Source organism: Sander vitreus, chromosome 1 (assembly GCF_031162955.1).
Source record: "Sander vitreus isolate 19-12246 chromosome 1, sanVit1, whole genome shotgun sequence".
NCBI classification, from domain to species: domain Eukaryota; kingdom Metazoa; phylum Chordata; class Actinopteri; order Perciformes; family Percidae; genus Sander; species Sander vitreus.
This window is the reverse complement of record NC_135855.1, coordinates 26,021,540-26,041,198: the sequence shown is the minus strand read 5'-3', so window position 1 is coordinate 26,041,198 and position 19,659 is coordinate 26,021,540. Positions and strand designations below refer to the sequence as shown.

Below are 19,659 nucleotides of genomic sequence, written 5' to 3'. Positions count from 1 at the left end.
CCAATATAACTAAATAATAATTTATTTATTTAATTCTTTTACACATCTACTGAGCATGCAAATGGAAACGTAGCCATAGAAAGACTAAATCTATCTCTCTTTTTTCTTTTATTCTCTTTCTCACTCTCTCTTCTTTCTCTTTTTTTGTTAAGGTCTCAAACATGCATACAAACTCCCTCCCACACAGAATCACATGCATTCAAATCAGTGCACTTTTGGGGTTATTGGGATCGGTGGCCGTGTGGATTCGGCAAAGTGAGATAGAATTTAAATTGGATGTTAAATAAGCATTACTCCGCTTGCTTGTCTGGCCAGCCCAGGAAAGTGGGCAAGCAGTGAGGCAGAGTGTGCTCCTCTCTCTTAGGGAGATATGTGAAATTTATGTGAGATTGAATTAAAGTGTGAACAATTACGCCTCATTTCCACTGCATGGTTCGACTCCCCTCACTTTTGGTACCATGTGCTTTTCTGTATTTCGTTTTCCCCTGCAGATAGTACCCCTTCAGTGTAGGCGGGACTCTCAGATGATTGCCATAGTGATGCCGTGTGAAGAGATGTGCTGGTGGTGTTGCTTACCTTGAATCATTTCATCCCTGTTGGCCTTTTTGACCATCAATCATACTTGTGCTTACCCACACCATCATAATCTCACATTTCCCCCAATATACCCCAAAAAGTATGTATATGAGAAAGATCATTTTTATGAGAGTGAAATATGGTGTGTTTGAGTGAGATTGAAAATACAGAGAGAAATGATAGTGTATGTGAGGGAGAATAGTAGTGTATGTGAATTGTGTAGTTGTAGTATATAGTACGTGTGTGAGACAGAGTTAATGTACTGACAGTGTCCTGTATGTGAATGAGTATAATTGTGTGTTGTTGGTTTTTCTGTGAGAAGGAATGACATAGAGAGAGAGAGAGAGAGAGAGAGAATAGTAGCATTTAAGAGTGTTTAAGTCAAAAGGTAATTTGACTAAAAAGGAAGGCCATTGGGGCTTACAGCCTCTTGAAATCAAAGCCTGAATCTGCTCTGTGGCACTGCTGATAATATGTTGAAAGGTTAATAGATGAACATTTAACTCAATATAGTATGTTTATGGACAAATTATAATCTTTACATTTTGTTAAATTGATAGAAAGATCACCATTTTTCTGTTTTCCTTCAGCCTGTCAGAAAATACAATTTTGAATATTTTTAACTATTTCGATCAAACTCTCTCACACACCACTACCACATATACTGTCTTTCTCTCATGTGTATACTATTATTCTGTTACGCTGTGAGTAGTAGTGTATGTAGGAGAGTATGGTGATGAGTATTAGAGAGTGTTATCAGGACACAGTAGTGTGTGTGAGACTGTCGTGGACCAAGCAGTCAAGGAACACAGGAACACAGGTTTAAAGTTCAAAAAAAGTTTATTTTCCCCAAAACAAAGATTAAACAAAGTAAATAAAGGCAAAGAGTTATAGGGCCCTTAAAAAGGTCAACAAAACATAACTCTACTGAAAAATAATGCCAGAGCAAGTCGGGATCAAGTCGGACACAAATCTTAACCGGCATGCATTGGGCGGCGATCGCCGGTGATCGATTCTGCACAGACCTAGCTCGTCTCGAACGAGCCTACTCATATACAAGCTGACCAAACCAATAAACATACACAGGGGAGGACAACATGGACAATCACTAAAACTCTCAGAAAGAAATGTCAGATCTTTTGGTATGGTCCAAGGCTGGGGCCTCTGCAGAAACTGAACTCAGAACTCAGCAGCCAGATAACTCAAAGACAAAGAGAAATGACTTAATATTAAAATGTAACTAAATAGCAACATGACAAACAATGTAAACTGTGTGCTAGAGGGTCTTGTCTAGGTGCTAATAAAGTAATTCTAAATCAAACAAACATGTTTTTTTTATGTACTATTAACTGCAACTTAAAATAACTGAACACGTGGTAATGATGTGGTGAGTGTGTTCAACCTCAAACCATCATTTGTGTGGCTGTGGCCACCACAGAGACCTTAGTGTGATGTATGACCTAAACGGTCTCTCATATCCCGAGGCAGTGTGCAGGATATGACTTGCCTTGAACGCCTCATTTTGAAATGTAAGTTTTGCAATGATTACCTCTTGTGTCTTCTATTTTATTGAAGACTGTTCCCTTGCTTTTTTATCTTTTGATATGTATCTGTCTATCCATCTCTCATACACACTGCTTACATTAAAAGTGTAAATAAAACTTAGAAATACTAAGAGAACAGACAATGTTATGTTAGTATATTTTTGAGCAAACTTCCCGGAAAAAAGTAAGAGTTTCAGGATACGATTACATGCATGAGGCCAATTGTTATGTTTAAACATGTATATTACTGTCATATATTGATACCATAGAGATGTGGACTGTACAAATACCATCCCCAAACCAATACGTCATAATTTATAATGTATTAAGCCAGTTTTGAGAGATGTATGGGTCCATTTACGTATTGTACCCGGCTGGCTCATATCAGTATAATATTTCCTTATACAATTCAATAAATGTTAAACACGTTCATAAAGTGATTTGTAGTATGATTGTTTTATTTAGCTACAGTAGCTGTATGGGTAGAAGAGTGATCTAATGGTTAGTTAGCATGTTAACATTACGTTAGCTAACATTTCTTGTGGATAGATGTTTTTTTGCGATTACTCTATTATTTACTGCGAATACTCGAATATGGAAATTACTTAAACTAATTTCTCTCATCTTCTATGTCAATGTCCACCAAGTCACTGGATGTATTTTCTTGCTGTGAAAGACTGGTTCTAGGATCAGCTCAGCTCAATAGAGCACAACACAGCTCAGCTTAGTTTGATACTCCAGAATAAATGCTATCCAAACAGTCCAGCTGGACGGGGCCCACCTGGATCAGACTTTACTCCCAGCACCTCCATCCAGCACCTCATTGTTGGGTTTTATCCCCATGGAAACCCTCCTTTAACCATAGCTGGTGTTTGAGAGGAAGTTAGGTGCCTGGAGGCTTGTTTTCTGTTGTTGTTTTCTCAAGTCTGCTGGCATCTGAAAAGGTTTGTTTGTGGCTGATTTACATGTCAAGGCCCCTCTCAGACCTGTGTTCCCCAGCACCCAGTGGAACAAGCCTCTTAGACAGCTCAATCTAGCGAAGCTCCCCTCTGCCAGGCCTCACATTTTGGGCAGCATCACTGTTGGCCTGTCATTCAGTCCTTATCGACACAGTGCATATAGCTTACCACTAGTATGTCTGCATTTCTGCTAATGTTACTTACAAAGTGCTGTAGGGACTTTATTCAATGCAAAAAAATATGTTTTGTTGTTGCTGTCTTTCTCTCCTTTTCAGTTTTTTCTTCAGCCTTTCAGCATCTCATTTTTATGTACGCGTATATCTTAATGCTGATGCATGCTTTTTGTGGTCTTTGTATGAGACATTGAATGCCTGCGTCTGAAAGATTTTGCAATTACCCTGTGGGCTCTGATACCTGCTTTTAGAATTCTTCTGGGGAAAAAAGGAGTGATGAGGAGGATATGAGATGGAGGAGATGATAATGAATAACTGCACCTGTTCCATCTGCCACAATCCACTGTTCAGACTCTGTCACATTTTAAAAGCCAAGATTTTCCACATTTCCTGCTGCCTGTTTTGCTTTTTTAAACCTCACAGCTTCTCCAAAATGTTTCTCATCTTTTCCTGTTGTGACATTTAACTTATACCTTTGCCCTTATGCTTACATTTGCACTCAGTGCTGGCCCCAACAAACTTCACACCTCACTATCTTCATCTCTTTTTGTTCTCTCTGTGCAGGGCCAGTATTGTGCAGAAGAGGATAATTAATTTCCAGGATGAAGGCTCACTCACCAAGCGAATGTGTGAGAAAGGTAGGTTTCTTTCATTGACATAGAATAAATAATTTACCATGCATTTCTTCTTCCTTCAATTTCCCTGCTGTTACTCTATTTCCCTCCCAACTTAGTCTTCTTTTACACTATTTTCTTTCATTCTTTATTTTCACCGGGACAGTCCTCTCTGGCATTATGCTATGGCATGTGAATGATAGTAAATAAGTGTGACCCCCTGACTGCATGACATTGAATGTCACACTGTGCAATAGATCAAAAGAACTGTGCTGCACATCCTCCCCTTTTCTCATACCCTCCCTCTCTTCCTTCCTTCTGCTCCCCACTTTCGTAAACCACCCGTTTCCTGTATGATGGGCACCACTCTCATCTGCTCCTAATAGTAATGAGCATTCTCTCTACACCTGTCTCATGGTCTTCTGTATTTCTCTCTGGCTCTTTTACTTTTCCCCTCATTACTGTACAGAATCCCTGTATGGAGACGCTACAGATAAACCTCTGCTCAGCTGTTGTGCCTGTGGAACAGCAAAGTACAGAGTCACCTTCTATGGGAATTGGTCAGAGAAGTCTCATCCCAAAGACTATCCACGTAAGCACAAACCTCACCTCGGCTCCTGATATTCTTTTTTTATGTTTTATTGCTGTCGAAAAAATCCCATGAAAAGACCTAAGTCAGCAGTGAATTGATCATGCTAATGTGTATTTCCAGTGTAGCCGAAGCCTGTTATAGTTTATTCCATAGACTACCAGGCCATGGACTTTCATTGTTTTCCAATGAGCAACACTGTGTACTGGGTGACATGTCCCTTCATTACGATTAACATGGGTTTTGCAGTTTATTTTCTGCTGATTCCAAATACACCATCCTGCTGCTGTAAATACTCACTAGCTCACCACATCTGCAGTAGGGATGCCACGGTGAGGACATTTTTCCGCCGGTTAATAAACCCTCGACAAAACCGGTGTTACCGATTACACCTACATACATTACTAGGTGACTGCTGCTACTCTGTGCTGCTGCTGCTGTACAGAGTAGACACTTTCAGTTTATAATTATAGCGTCCGTCGTCCGACTTTGATAACACACTTAGTATTTAAGTGGGCGCTAATACGGGAAAATGAACTAAATGGGTTTTATTTCTTTAAAAACAAAACAGTGGTGGTGGGCCAATAATGTAATCCTTTAGTTAGTTTAGTTTTAGTTTAATCAATTAATTGAACACGAAAACATAAAAAATACAAAAAAATACAAATAGAAAATAGAACTTATAAGCAATAAACAGAAAAGAAAAACAAATGAGATCATCATCAACATATAAGCAACAAATAAGCAATAGTGTATGCCCGACCACATGTAACACCGGAAACATGACTAACGCGGCAAGTCGAATCTGTAGCTAAAATGAGTCACCAACATATTTACTCCTGTTTGAGTAACTTTTGTTAAAAATTACAGTGCCTAGCTGTGTTAAGAAATTAATGTCTTTTTGAAAGTCATGTACTAATGACCCTTTTTTTAAATATAAGTTTTGAATGAATGATTGGTCTGGGGGTGAGTGCCACGGACTGGGAAGGCAAGTCGGAACATTTTGAAACATTTACAAAATATTCCGTTTTTAGCCCTTACTTGGAAAAAGCCAAAATTCCTTCTAAGCTGTTTACATGGCTAATATAAATGAATATTCTACAAATATTCCCATTAACTTGCAGCCGTCAAAATAGGACTTTGTCAAAGTTTTCCAACGGTGGCAGACTTGTTTGACCGTGCAAATACAGCCCTTTTATTCCTTAAACCACCTTCTTGAATGGTCGACGTTGCAGTGTTTGCGTATATCCAAAAATCTGTTGTTCCGAACAGAAATGTGGGCTTTTCTCTTTGGCATGCATCTCTACCCCAGCCTTGCAAACTATTGGCTAGTTGGTTTCTTTACAACATACAGAGCTACTATTTCTATTTTCAAAACCAAGCCGATTCTCTCATTTAAAGATCTTGAGAAAGTCATTGCAGACCTCCTAACTCCGGCTGACTTGGGGCTACTGGCTGTCTTGCGCCCTAAACTTAAGCTCAGGGGTGACCGCTACGCCTTTGCTGTTGCAGCCCCCAGACTGTGGAACAACATTTCCCTCCATATCAGATCTGCCCCAGCCATTGACTCGTTAAAGTCCAGGCTCAAAACACACTCTGATTCGCTAACATTTGAATCCTCTTGATGTGGCTGATTTGTGTTTATTTGTGCCTATAAGCTGTGTGCAATGTGTGTTTATGTTTTTTTGTGATTTTAACTACCTGCTCTGGTCTGTACAGCACTTTGGTCAACATGGGTTGTGTTTAAATGACTTGAGAGCTGACCATAAACAGGCCCGAGGCCCTTTGTCGCAAACTGTGGTAAAAACGCCAATTGAGACGCATAGTCCAAAGAATGCTCCTATAACCTGAATTATATCGGCATATCCCACATGTCTTAATCAGAAAAATGTTACATTCTGAATAAGGCTTTATTCAAAATATACAAACGGAATATGCTGTTTACATGACCTGTATCAAATTCGGAATATTGTCATATTTGGAATAACAGTAGAATATTTGTGTGCATGTAAATGTAGTCATTGTTAAAATAGGATTTGTTGACAATAAAAGATTTTTTTTAACGTTATCCTTTAATGTTGATTGTAGCACTGTAGCCCAAAAAAACCTAGGATATGTTCCCAACGTGGGTGGTTTAGCCGTGGTACGTGGCTGTCAATAGTGATGTGTGTGGTTTGCTACAGTATGATGCTATGGTTGAGTGTGATGTGTGTATAACCTTGAGCCACTCTATCAGGATGTGATTGGATTTAAGGATTACACTGGCTCTCTTGTCTAAGTCTGGGTCTCGCTGGTCAGATCAATATACTGATTAGAGAGGAATAAGATAAACCCTGAGATCGAAAGGAGCCCTGATTTACTGTCTTACAGACGGAGTAGTTGGTGTGTGACTCACTCTCACACACAGATACACACACCTCGCAGATAGATCAACTTAAAAGAGGATAGGGCAAGCTGCATGGTGTCTGTTTCATCCCGACTCTTAGGATGTTACAGTTAAATTTCTCCTTGCACAAAGTCATATCCTAGGTAACCAGTTATTATAACACACCACATTTTTCACTGGACAATATTATTCACTGACTGCAGTATAGTGTGCATATTATGATCTGTGCTCATTTAAATTCTGATGATGCTTTCCAATAAAAAACAACAAATAATTAGCTATAAGAAAAATTTTTTCCTTTCTGGTGCAACTAGTACTCTGGCATTTTTTGCTGCCTGAGATATGCCACTACTGTATATTTTTAACATATGTCCTTCAAGTGCAGGAGCATTTGACCATTGTGGTGACACATTCAAGAGCAAAAATTCACTGTAAAACAGGCCAACAGGACTGTTTTTCCTTTGATACTGCCGACATGATAACCTTGAGAGTTCCATTTTCCTTCTCCCTTTCGTCCCCATTGTAAGTCATGTAACAATGCATGACTATTCAACCCAAGAGCCGGCAGCTTGTTTGGACGCAGAGTATATCGAGACGAAGACTGGCCTGGTTGTCAATAAAGATTTTTTATGGGATTAGTGAGAGATAGACAAAAGAGGGAAAGATAATTTTAACATTAAGTTATTGACCAAATAAATAAATACCCTATCAGTCATTTTCCTCTTACACAAGGGAAGCAATATATTGAAGTCCAGACTGAAAACCATATACACTAAAACAACACCTGCCTTCCATCTCCTCTATACTTAGCCCAGCCAAAACTTTCTTCGCCTTGACAGAATACAAAGTGGTATCGTATGATTTCATATAATGCATTCACAAACACATTTCTTTGCTTTGTAGTAGACAAAATTCACTTTTAACCAAGCCCCATCAAAGCTCTTGAACACCACAGCCACACTGTGGTTGGCCTCATTTGAAATCAGAACATCCACATTTTTGTTTTAACTGTCTAATTAATCAAATGTATTTACATTGTCCCCTATCAATAAAACAACAAAATAAAACATAACACTGTTATGTATTTTCTAGCATTAGCATACTACAACTTTGCATCATTTGTGTAGGACATCATGTCCATAGATTCTGTTTATTTACAGATATCTGGCAATACACAGAGCAACATCAGTTGAGTGGCAACAGAGACATCCAGTGTAATCCTTAATTTGGGGGAAACACTGTTGAAGTCAAATGACTGATGCTGGAATGGAATGTTTACCTCTGCATCTGCTGCACAACAATCTTGTTGAATGTTTCCCAGGTGCATCACTACTTAATAAGTCTGTTAAATGCCTCTGTTAAGTCTGCAAGTGTTGTTCTGAGGTCTAGCAATGCACCATGGATCAGAGAGTTGTAGTAACCTGTAGAAATAGGTCAAAGGGGGCAGTTATATCCTTATGAGGCTCCATATGTTCTTAACACGGCCCTGTAAATTGTGACAGGTCATTAAAAGACACTATGCAGCTCAGCACATATCATGTCACTGCTTCTCTCCCTTGTATCTTATGAAAAACATTTCCACAAATTGAAGACGGAAACCAGCCACAACACTGATCACAAGCACTAATCACTACTTAAACTGCATTAAATGCATGGAGATATGCTCCAAGTTATATCCAGCTTTGAAGTACAACACTGCCTCAACCTTAGGCGAAAGAACCCAATGATGCATATAAAACTGCATTATGGCAAAAAGCCATAATGTTAAAGCAAATGTAGTTATTGGCAATGACTCCCTGCCTGCCAGGGTCCGACATTTATGAAAGCTTGGGCCACCAATGGCCTTACAATTTTATAAAGGGCCATCAACAAATATATTAAACAACTAATTGAAATAACCTTGACAAATATGGATTAATGGGCAGGTAATGTTGCTTCCATACTTAGACTGAAAGGCCTTTTTAAAGATCAAATGAAGGAAGGAGAAATGCCCTAAAAAAAATTATATTTTTTTATCCTGGCACCAACCATTTCTATTTTTTACTACAAACATTCAACGCTTTAAACAAACGTCAATCTTGTTGACCCTGTCTTCTTTTTCACATAAACATATACTTGAAAAAGTAAGACGTCTTTGTTTTTCCTCAAATTAATGTCCTAGCTAAAGACTACAGCCACCAACAAAGAAGTTACTCCAAATAAATAATATGTTTTGCCAGATTTGTGCTCATTTTTCTCATTCTGCACTCTTCCAATTCTCTTTTTGCAACTGATGCACCACAATTTTCCCTTGGGATAATAAAGTTTTATCTTATCTTATTGTTGATGGCTGGCAAAAAAACAACAGGCATCTGTTATCAATCACTCAGTTCATGCAGTAAAACTAATGGCATAAGCTATTACTAACTAATGAAGAACCAAACCATGCATTTAAATAACTCTAAACCTGATCCTGTATTTAAATATTCTCTAACAGCCTGAGCAGAAACGGCCACCGCTAACCTTTCCTCAATTCAATTTCATTTATAGTGTCAAATCATAACAGGAATTATCTCAGGACACTTTACAGATAAAGTAGGTCTAGACCACACTCTATAATTTACAAGGACCCAACAATTCCAGTGATTCCCCCAAGAGCATGCATGAATGCATAAGTGCGACAGTGGCAAGGAAAAACTCCCTTTTAGGAAGAAACCTCGGACAGACCCAGGCTCTTGGTAGGAGGTGTCTGACAGTGCCGGTTGGGGGTATGATGAACAATGGCAATAATAGTCACAATAAATATATTGTAATAGTTATAATAGTTCATGGTGTCGTAGAGCACAGCAGGCCGTAACAGGGCGTGGCAGGGCGTTGGCCGGACATAGCAAGTCGAAGCCGGGCATTGCAGTGCGTAGCAGGGTGTAATAGGGCACAGCAGGGTGTAGGGCAGGACCACGGCGACAGCTGCCACCATGATGTAGGTGCCATCATGATCCAAGATGATGATGCTGGGCGGAAAAAGAACATAAGGACTCCGGGGAATAAGCACCCTGGAGCTATGTTAGTAACAAGCATTTCTGTGACACAAATACACACAGATGGAAAGAGAGAGGAGAGAGAAGCTTAGTGTGTCAAAGGAGGTACCCCGGTAGTCTAGAACTACAACCGCATAACTAAGAGCTACAGAGAAGGGGAGATAGGGAGGCTGTGTTCCGTGATTGTGGCTACACACCTTCCCCCGCCGGTCTAGGCTAACGCTGCGACTCATTACTCCCTAAGTATATGTAAGCTTTCTATGGGGAGAAGCAGAGATAGGGTGGGGGTGCGCCATGACTGTGGCTACACACCCACCCCCGCCGGTCTAGGCGAACGCTGCAACTCCTCATACCCTAAATATAGTAAGCTTTCTATGAAGAGAAGCTGAGATAGGAGGCGGATAGGCCATGACTGTGGCTACACACCTTCCCTCGCCGGTCTAGGCGAACGCTGCAACTCCTCACTCCCTAACTATAAGCTTTATCGAAGAGGAGAGTTTTAAGTTTACTCTTAAAGGTGGTGACGCTGTCTGCCTCCCGAACCCAGACTGGGAGCTGGTTCCACAGGAGAGGAGCCTGATAGCTAAATGCTCTGGCTCCCATTCTACTTTTAGAGACTCTAGGAACCACAAGTAACTCTGCATTCTGGGAGCGCAGTGCTCTAGTGGGACAATAAGGTACTATGAGCTCTTCAAGATATGATGGTGCTTGACCATTTAGAACTTTGTAGGTCAGGAGAAGGATTTTAAATTCAATCCTGGATTTTACAGGAAGCCAATGCAGAGAAGCCAACACAGGAGAAATATGATCTCCCCTCTTAGTTCTTGTCAGAACACGCGCTGCAGCATTCTGGATCAGCTGGAGAGTCCTAAGAGTTTTATTTGAGCATCCTGATAAAAGGGAATGACAATAGTCCAGCCTGGAAGTAACAAATGCATGGACTAGTTTTTCAGCATCGTTTTGAGACAGGATGTTCCTAATTTTGGCAATGTTACGAAGGTGAAAAAAGGCTGTTATAGAGGTTTGTTTTAAGTGGGCGTTAAAGGATATATCCTGATCAAAAATAACTCCTAGATTTCTGACAGTAGTGCTGGAGGCCATGGCAATGCCATCTAGAGTAATTATATCTTGGGATAATGATGTTCGGAGGTGTTTAGGGCCCAGCACAATAACTTCAGTTTTGTTTGAGTTTAACATCAGGAAATTGTAGGTCATCCATGATTTGATATCTCTAATGCATACTTGAAGTTTGGCTAACTGACTGGTTTCGTCTGGCTTGATTGATAAGTATAATTGGGTGTCATCCGCATAACAGTGAAAGTTAATTGAGTGTTTTCTAATAATATTGCCTAGAGGAAGCATATACAAGGAGAAAAGAATTGGTCCAAGCACTGAGCCTTGAGGATCGCCATGGCTAACTTTAGCGTACTTGGAGGATTTATCGTTGATATTGACAAATTGAGATTGATCAGAGAAATCGGACTTAAACCAGCTTAGTGCAATTCCTTTAATGCCAACTAAATGTTCCAGTCTCTGTTAAAGGATGGTATGGTCAATAGTGTCGAATGCAGCACTAAGATCTAATAAGACAAGTATGGAGACAAGTCCTTTGTCAGCAGCAATTAGAAGATCGTTAGTAATTTTCACCAGTGCCGTCTCTGTGCTATGATGCTTTCTAAATCCTGACTGAAAGTCCTCAAATAGACTATTCCTATGTAAAAAGTCACATAACTGATTAGCGACTACTTTCTCAAGGATCTTGGAGAGAAAGGGAAGGTTAGATATAGGTCTATATTTGGCTAAGACCTCAGGATCGAGGGTGGGTTTTTTTCAGAAGAGGTTTTATCACAGCTACTTTAAATGACTGCGGTACCTGTTAATAAAGACATATTGATCATATCTAGTAATGAAGTGTTAACCACAGATAACGCTTCTTTAAGTAGCCTCGTTGGGATGAGGTCTAATAGACAGGTAGATGGCTTTGCTGAAGAGACCTTTAGCATTAATTGTTGAAGGTCTATAGGAAAAAAGCAGTCTAAGTATATGTCAGGTCATGTCATTCTTTGATGAATTCCATCCCTAATTGTTATAATTTTATCATTAAAGAAACTCATGAAGTCGTTACTACTAAGAGCTAGGGGAATAGATGGCTCAGTAGAGCTGTGGCTGTCAGTCAGTCTGGCTACAGTGCTGAAAAGAAACCTTGGGTTGTTCTTATTTTCTTCTATCAATGATGAGTAATAGTCTGATCTGGCATTTCTGAGGGCCTTCCTATATGTTTTCATACTGTCTTGCCAAACTAAACGAGATTCTTCCAATTTGGAGGAATGCCATTTACTTTCAAGTTTTCGTGAGATTTGTTTTAATTTGCGAGTTTGGGAGTTATACCAAGGTGCTAGTTTCCTTTGCTTCATCATCTTCTTTTTGAGGGGAGCAACAGAGTCTAAAGTCGTCCGTAGGCAGGCTGTAGCACCGTCTACAAAATTATCAATTTGGGAGGGACTAAAGTTAACATAAAGGTCCCCTGTTATATTAAAGCACGACATTGAATTAAATGCTGTTGGAATATTTTCCTTAAATTTAGCTATAGCACTGTCAGATAGGCATCTAGTGTAGAAGGTTTTATTTAATTTCGTATAGTCGGGTAGTAAGAATTCGAAAGTTATTAAAAAATGGTCTGATAATAAGGAATTCTGTGGAAATACTATTAAATCTTCAATTTTGATGCCATATGACAGCAGAAGGTCGAGTGTGTGGTTAAAACAGTGTGTGGTTAAAACACAGTTGACCATGTTTCAGTTTGGAGCCCTCAAGGTGCTTCATCTGCAAGGCAGATTAATGTAATGCACCTGGAGCACAAAAGCATTTAACAAACCCATCGGCAGCAATAAGAAAAGGGCACCTTTCACTGCTAAAAAACACTCAGATCAGGCCCTAAGAGATGATATTGACATTGCTAGTCTGTGTTCCTCAGGCAGGTCATTCCAAATGATGGTCATAATTAGTCTTTACACCGGTTAGAAGGCTCTGTGAAGGCTTGCAGTAAAGAAAAGTTCAGAAAGATTCAGAAAGGCCAATTTAAAGGGAGTAGAAATTCAGTATTAATCAAAACTCACCCAAACACTAACTTAATCATAAAGGTAAAACAAGTTTTACACAGTATTTGAGACATCAGAAACACTAGAAAGGGCAAGAAGTATGCTTATTGATTATGTTCAGTGCAAGAAGAAGGAGATTGTTTTGTGAGATACTCCTTCATATCCTTGGGATTGCCAATGAGGTTTGTACGTAGGGAATTTATGCCATTTAAGATCCAAAACTGAAGGATGTGTATCCATGTGAAAAATATTTTTTCACAGATAGTATAATAATAATCAAAGAAAGTAAAATATTTCAAGGCACATATTCAGTGCAAGAGTATAAAATCGGGCTAAATCTACCCGACTTATTAAACAGCAGCCGGTCCATCTCCATGGACACTAGTTCTGTGAAAGCTGATACAATCATTCTTCTGGGGATCATGCATCTATCTACTCTTACAAGCGTACATCCAGATCTCAGTAAAATATTTTTTTTTTTAGAAGTAAAGGTCATAACAAGTAAATATCTTATTTGAAAGTGGTTTCACATTAACATTAGCCATACCTACAACGTCCTATAAAGAACTGTTTACGTTTCCACAATATATTATTAGAGGGATACTGCAAACACAGAGATTAGATTATCAGAGTGATTCATCTTTGTTCAGACTGGAAACCAGCATTAGGCAGAAAGGGTGACTTACAGAACTGCAGAGTAAGGACTCTATTTATGCCATAAAATTGAGAGGCAGACCTATGACCAATTACAGTGAACCTCACCTTGACTAATTAAAGGGGTATACAAGTATTCGGACAAATGGTGAAGTTGGTCATTTAAAGATAACAACGATACTCTTTCAGTTTGGTGTGTAGCTGTCGAAAGCAACTAAGGTTTATGGCTTCAAAACCAGGGATAGTAGACCCACCAGGACTCAAGCAAACATTTTATGTAGATTGGGGCTGTAAAATCACCATTGTGCTCTCCGGGGGATTTGCAGTAGCTGGATGTCATTCCAATCCATGTACACAATAATATACTAGGCAGATGATATTATCCTGCCATATTTCTGTGCTGTTGAGGTCCCAGTGAGATAGTAAGGATACCCCAAAATGACCCATAAACATCTATACTATATTGACAGCTGTACTCCATGTCTTACACAACAGTGGAGGTTACCGAAGGGCTTTAGATTTCACAAGTTAATTGTGCAAGGCTCAAGTTTAGCCTGTGCTGTCACCTCTGATGGATCATTATACACTACCACTGCTGCATTTTCTGTATGCTTACAGGTATAGGGCTCCACTATTCCTTTTTTCCATATGTCATACACCTTTGCCCAGAGCGAGAGAGATAAAGAGAGGGAATGGAAGGATTATGAGGGAGCATACAATTTTTGTAATATACTGTAGGCCATTTGCAGCAACAAGGATTATTATTTTAGACTGAAACAAATCAGTTTGTCAATACATATGAAACACTATTAAGGTGTTTGGTCTGTCAATCAACAGACTAATCTACCAATCAACTGATGGATCATCTCTAGAGCTGTGCCTCTACAGTGGCAAACATGATCTGCTAATTGAATGATTAAGGGATAACTGTTTGGGATGTCCAACTAATGAGATGTTTTGTTGTCCCATTCACCAGGTCGTGCCAATCACTGGTCAGCCATCATTGGTGCCTCCCACTCTGAGAAATATGTGCTTTGGGAATATGGTGGCTTTGCTAGTGATGGAATTAAACAGATAGCTGAGCTGGGTTCCCCTGTCAAAATGGAGGAGGAGATCAGACAGAAGGTAAGATTCTCCAGCACGAAATGACGTTACATGTTGTGTATAAAGTACACTAGAAAAGGATCACAAAAAAGTCCACAAATCAAAAAAACATGAAGGTACATATACACTAAGTCGACCTAGTTTTGATGTTGAAAGAAAAGGTTAAAAAGAAATATCACTTACTGGTGTGTCATGAAATAAGGCCAATTATATATACCTCCAAAAGGCACAGCATTCAATTCTTGCATATCAGTTCATCTTTGATCAGACTTTGGGGCTTGGCATGACCCTCATAATGCTCAGGAGGTGCTTTGGAGGTAGCATCCATAGGAAGTAGCTGTGTCCATCATCAACTCGGTGTTAATTAGTCATCGATTCCAACTTGGTTGAGTTACATCTCCCCTACTGTGCCCAAGGGACATATTCTCTGCTTTCACATTTGAATTGCTCTCAACTTACTTTTACATATTAAGTTGTAATTTTTATATATTTCTTGTGCTCAACTTTTTATCTTCTTTCTCCTTCCTTGGCCTCTCTTTTCGTTATTATTTCCACAAACATGCATGGTATATCTTTTCTTCTTTCCATCTTCTCCATGACTGCCTCTCTCACTCTTAGAATAACCCGTGCTGGCAGAGCAGATGGTCCTGCAGAGTGCTTATTGCTGGCTAATTTTGAAGACCTGGAGTCACAGTAGATAATGAGTGCATACTGTGAGCAATAGGGTTTCTGTCATTGCTGCCTTCCCACTGCTAATACAGCAAACTTTTTTTTTTTATTATTCTCATCTCTCGGCCTGGATCATGAGAAGTGTTTCCTTGGAGCTTAGAGGTGAGAGTGAAGTGGTACTAGATTTAAATGACCAGTACAGTAAGTGTGCTAGAAAAAAATCAGTTGTATCAGTCATTTATGATTGAATGTTGTTTTGTTTGCTGTTAACAATGAGAATTAATTTACTCACACAATCGACCATATATGCCTACCTAGACATCAGTTACATAAACCAAGAGGGACAACCCTCTGCTTTCTATAGGTGGGCTGAGAATTATGTACAGGGTATACAACAGTTCAATTGTACAGTATATGCCCTTTTTCGTATCAGCAGATATGGTGAAATGATTGAAAAGGAAGAAATGAGGCATTTTTGTGGCGTGGCGCAAGTTGTGGTTCTCGAGAATAATTGCTCAATATTGAAGTGGGACTGGCTGACACATGAATAGAGGGTGATGATTATGCAGGCGATCTATAAAAACCCTGATTATTCTGATACTAGCAAGCTTCATGCTATTCTTCACTGCCTGTAAAAGCCAATGAGAAATCAGCCTTTTTGAAGACTCTGTACATGGCTTAAGTAGTGCCGTTTATGTGTGTTTGTTGCCTTTGTGTGTTTGTAAGTGGACATACTGTGGGATCGTACTGTATACAAATAGGTGAATGCACTTAGCGTTTGTCATCTTAATTTCCCTTACATACAAATGGGTTCTTGGTGGTTGATGTTCACAGAAGCTTTGATAACTGGAAGCTAAAAAAGTCTTTAGTTGCCTGAGACAACTACCGCACACGATCATCGTATCCTCTTTTATACAACTGTAGACAACACATAGAGTCTGTCGATGCCCTTGAGGTAAGGAGGCTGGGTAAAGTAGACTCCCTCTTATAAGCCGTGCAGCACTTCTTGGTAAACGCTGACACAAACAGAAAGCTGATTCTCTTTTGTGTCAGGTGGGGCGTCAGGGGGAGCAACTAGCGATTAATTTAAAATTGATATTCATAGCCAGGCTCCACATTTCAGCCAAGGGGTACATTGATCAGAGTGTTCATACAAAGTTTCATTTGCAGAACCAAGCAGGCATGCAGTCAGACCACACACACACACACACACACACACACACACACACACACACACACACACACACACACACACACACACACACACACACACACACACACACAGACAGACAGACAGACAGAGCCCTCTTTATCCTGCTCATGTCAATTCAGAGTGTGATGGCTTTATTTTATTTCTGAGTTTGCCACCCTTTCAGAGCTTGGACAAGAGTGTGCTGTTCCATCTGTCATGCTATTACTGCTCATCGGTTGTATGGTGCATGTTCCTGTCTGCAAAACTACAGACGGCAGTGGTAGTATTTTGTATGTTCTTAGAATTTCCCTATTAAAAGACAGTTTTTTTGTTTTTGTTTTAGTAAGGATGTGATATGCATAATTTGCTAAATTAATTTTTTCTAGCCCATACAAGCATGCTACTTGGCCTGCTTATTTCAGTCCTTACTATGTAACCAGTTGGTAATAAAATATATGATTGCATGTCAGAGCCTTCTTAAAAAAAGCCTTCACCCACACAGCCTTAGCACTTGCAATCGCACACAAGCAATCATGACACCATCACACTCATCATATTGAAACGGCCTGAACTTATAATAAGTGTGGCTATTACTGCCCTTTTAAGAATTAATATATTGAAATGAACAGCATCATTTTACAGTGTATTGGACAATAAGGAGCTTTGATCTTATTTATGATAGCTTTTCAACAGAGGTGCAGATTAAATTTGTATTTAGAGTACACCTCTGTTAGTACAGTATGTGTATTATGTTAAAGAGGGGATATATCTTGAGGTTTAGTCCATATAGTAGTTCGAGAAGGTGAGTAACAGAATTTAATGGGGCATCCATTATTTTTCATTCATTCATTCCTCAAATTTCTAGACTGTAAACAATTGTGCACTACTGTTCCATTTGCCAGGTACAAATGCTCTTATCAGAGGACTTGGCAGCGCAGGGATGCAGCCTGGGTCCATTGTTGTTGTCCCTCCTTTCATGTTTGAGGTGATTTGTATATGCATTCAGTCATTACAGAAGCTCAGTGTGTCACTAATGAGAAGTTTAATGACGACCAGGGCCAAGGCCTCAGACAGATTATGAAATCTTCTATTTCCTCTCGCAGCATGGGGCGTTTTTCATTATTGCACAGTACGGACGCTTACGGAATCCTCTATTATCCTGAGCTCTGCAGCTGGGTTACAGAGCAGCGACAACGCAACTCAGGCTGGAGCCAAAAAGAGACATTACAGATCAATGACAGGAAATACAGAACCATGTCTGTGTCACAACTTTTTATTTTTACAAGGATACATGTGCAGATGATACTTTCAGGGATCATTCAAGTGACTCCTGGTATTCCCCTAGATTTGTTTTTTTTAACGTAAGAAGTCAATGCTGAACAGGATTCATATGATTCATGTTTGTAAATTGCTTATACCAAATGATCCGTATTTAACACATCAACCACATCAATTGTCAGGTTGATGAAAGCTCATTCACAGGAGCTTTAGAGCTGACTCGCACATTTAGTTTGCATGATGAGCAAAAGAACAGGTATTATGGAAGACAATTTCAGCTCTTTGTTAGTCCTCCCTCTGCTCCTCTTTACTTTACAATGATTACAATTTTGCAGTTCAGTTGTCGTGAGAACAGTAAGGTCTGCCATCTGTAAGTGGGAGGCCTGCAGTCAGGAGTGTGGGTAGAGAATAATAGATATGCAGGTTCCTTTGGGTGTTTGACTCTGAATGAGCAGGTGTGTTTGTGTGTTCCTCTTTGTGTACAGAGAATTACTTTACAGCCATTTTTTACTGCACAAAAATCTGTTCTAATTACCTCTTGTATTAGCATTGATCAGTCATACATACATACATACCAGAGTTTATGTAGAGAGAAATTATGTAACTATTTAGTAGCTGCTCAGGGAGAAGAGCTACTGTCTACTAGGGGTGGGGAAACAACAATTGCAACGATTTTTAAAATATATTCTTTTCAATCAATATTTTTTTAGTTTAATTTGTTTTTGTCAATTAATTTTTTTAGGCAGCGCTGCCTGGAAGGAGCCGTTGGGGGCAAGTCACACTAGGATTAGGCACTGGTTATGGTTAGGGTTAAGGTTAGGGTTATGGTTAGGATTAGGTGCCTTGGAGGCAGCGGTCGCAGCGTTGCCTGGAAGGAGCCGGCAAAAAACACCATCGAGCATAAATGTCAGACTGACTGGCTGACATGTGATGTGCATTCCTTTTAGAAAACAATTAGTTTTAAGAAATGTCTCATGATGTTTCTAAAAGTGTATTTTTCAACTTTTGTTTTTGTTAAAGAAGGATAAGAAAATCGCAATACTCAATACTATCGAATTGCAATACTTCTAGAATCACAATAAATGAAAATCGCGATACAAATCGAATCGGCACCCATGTGTTGTGAAAGAATCGAATCTGGACAGAATCATATTTTCCAAACCCTACTGTCTACTGCATTGATCTTCTGAGATTGAGGGCATTTATGGGAAGTATAAAGTGAAGTTATTTTATTTAATCATACTGATAAACTGTTACTGTCTGCTGTTTCATTTTTCTTGTATTCCCGTCTGAGGAATGCATCCCAGAGTGCTTTCAGACCATTAACTTGTGTCATAGATGGGTTTATTCTTCTCAGCTTTTAAACAACGGTGCACTTTCAACAACACAATGTCTTGGAAAGAAACGGTTATGTTATTGCTTGGAAGTGTATTTATGTGGTACACATACACATTTCACTCCATTTATTCCAATGAGTGTGCAATTTAGTAACAAATACAAGACATGAGCACAATTCAGACACACTACAAGAGCACACTCTCCCCTAACTAAGTAAACACCTAATAGTTGACATTTTGATAATAGGCCTTTGTGAATTTTCTTTTATTCTTCTGCACACACCTCCTATAAGACCGGCATAAGGCCAGCAGTTAAGCGTTAAGTTTTGTAATGCCTTTTTGAGATCCAATCTCTCATCAAACAACAAGAGATGAAACGGCTCTTCACCTTGATGTTTTTCAGAACCCTCACATTTGATTCCTTCCTTGTCCAACTAATTATCTTGTGCCTGGGTTTACTGTATGAGAG

General features: G+C 39.4%; 1 protein-coding gene across 2 annotated transcripts in view; it reads left to right on the top strand.

Annotated features, from left to right (window-relative positions):
- Positions 1-19,659, top strand: part of spon1a (spondin 1a) — a 75,916-nt gene that overhangs the window by 13,809 nt on the left and 42,448 nt on the right. The window contains exons 4-6 of one of the 2 annotated variants that reach the window (XM_078250296.1): positions 3,817-3,890; positions 4,336-4,458; positions 14,587-14,735. In XM_078250296.1, coding sequence (XP_078106422.1) covers positions 3,817-3,890; positions 4,336-4,458; positions 14,587-14,735 — 346 coding nt within the window. The remainder of the gene's footprint in view (positions 1-3,816; positions 3,891-4,335; positions 4,459-14,586; positions 14,736-19,659) is intronic. The other variant, XM_078250304.1, reaches the window with a different exon arrangement.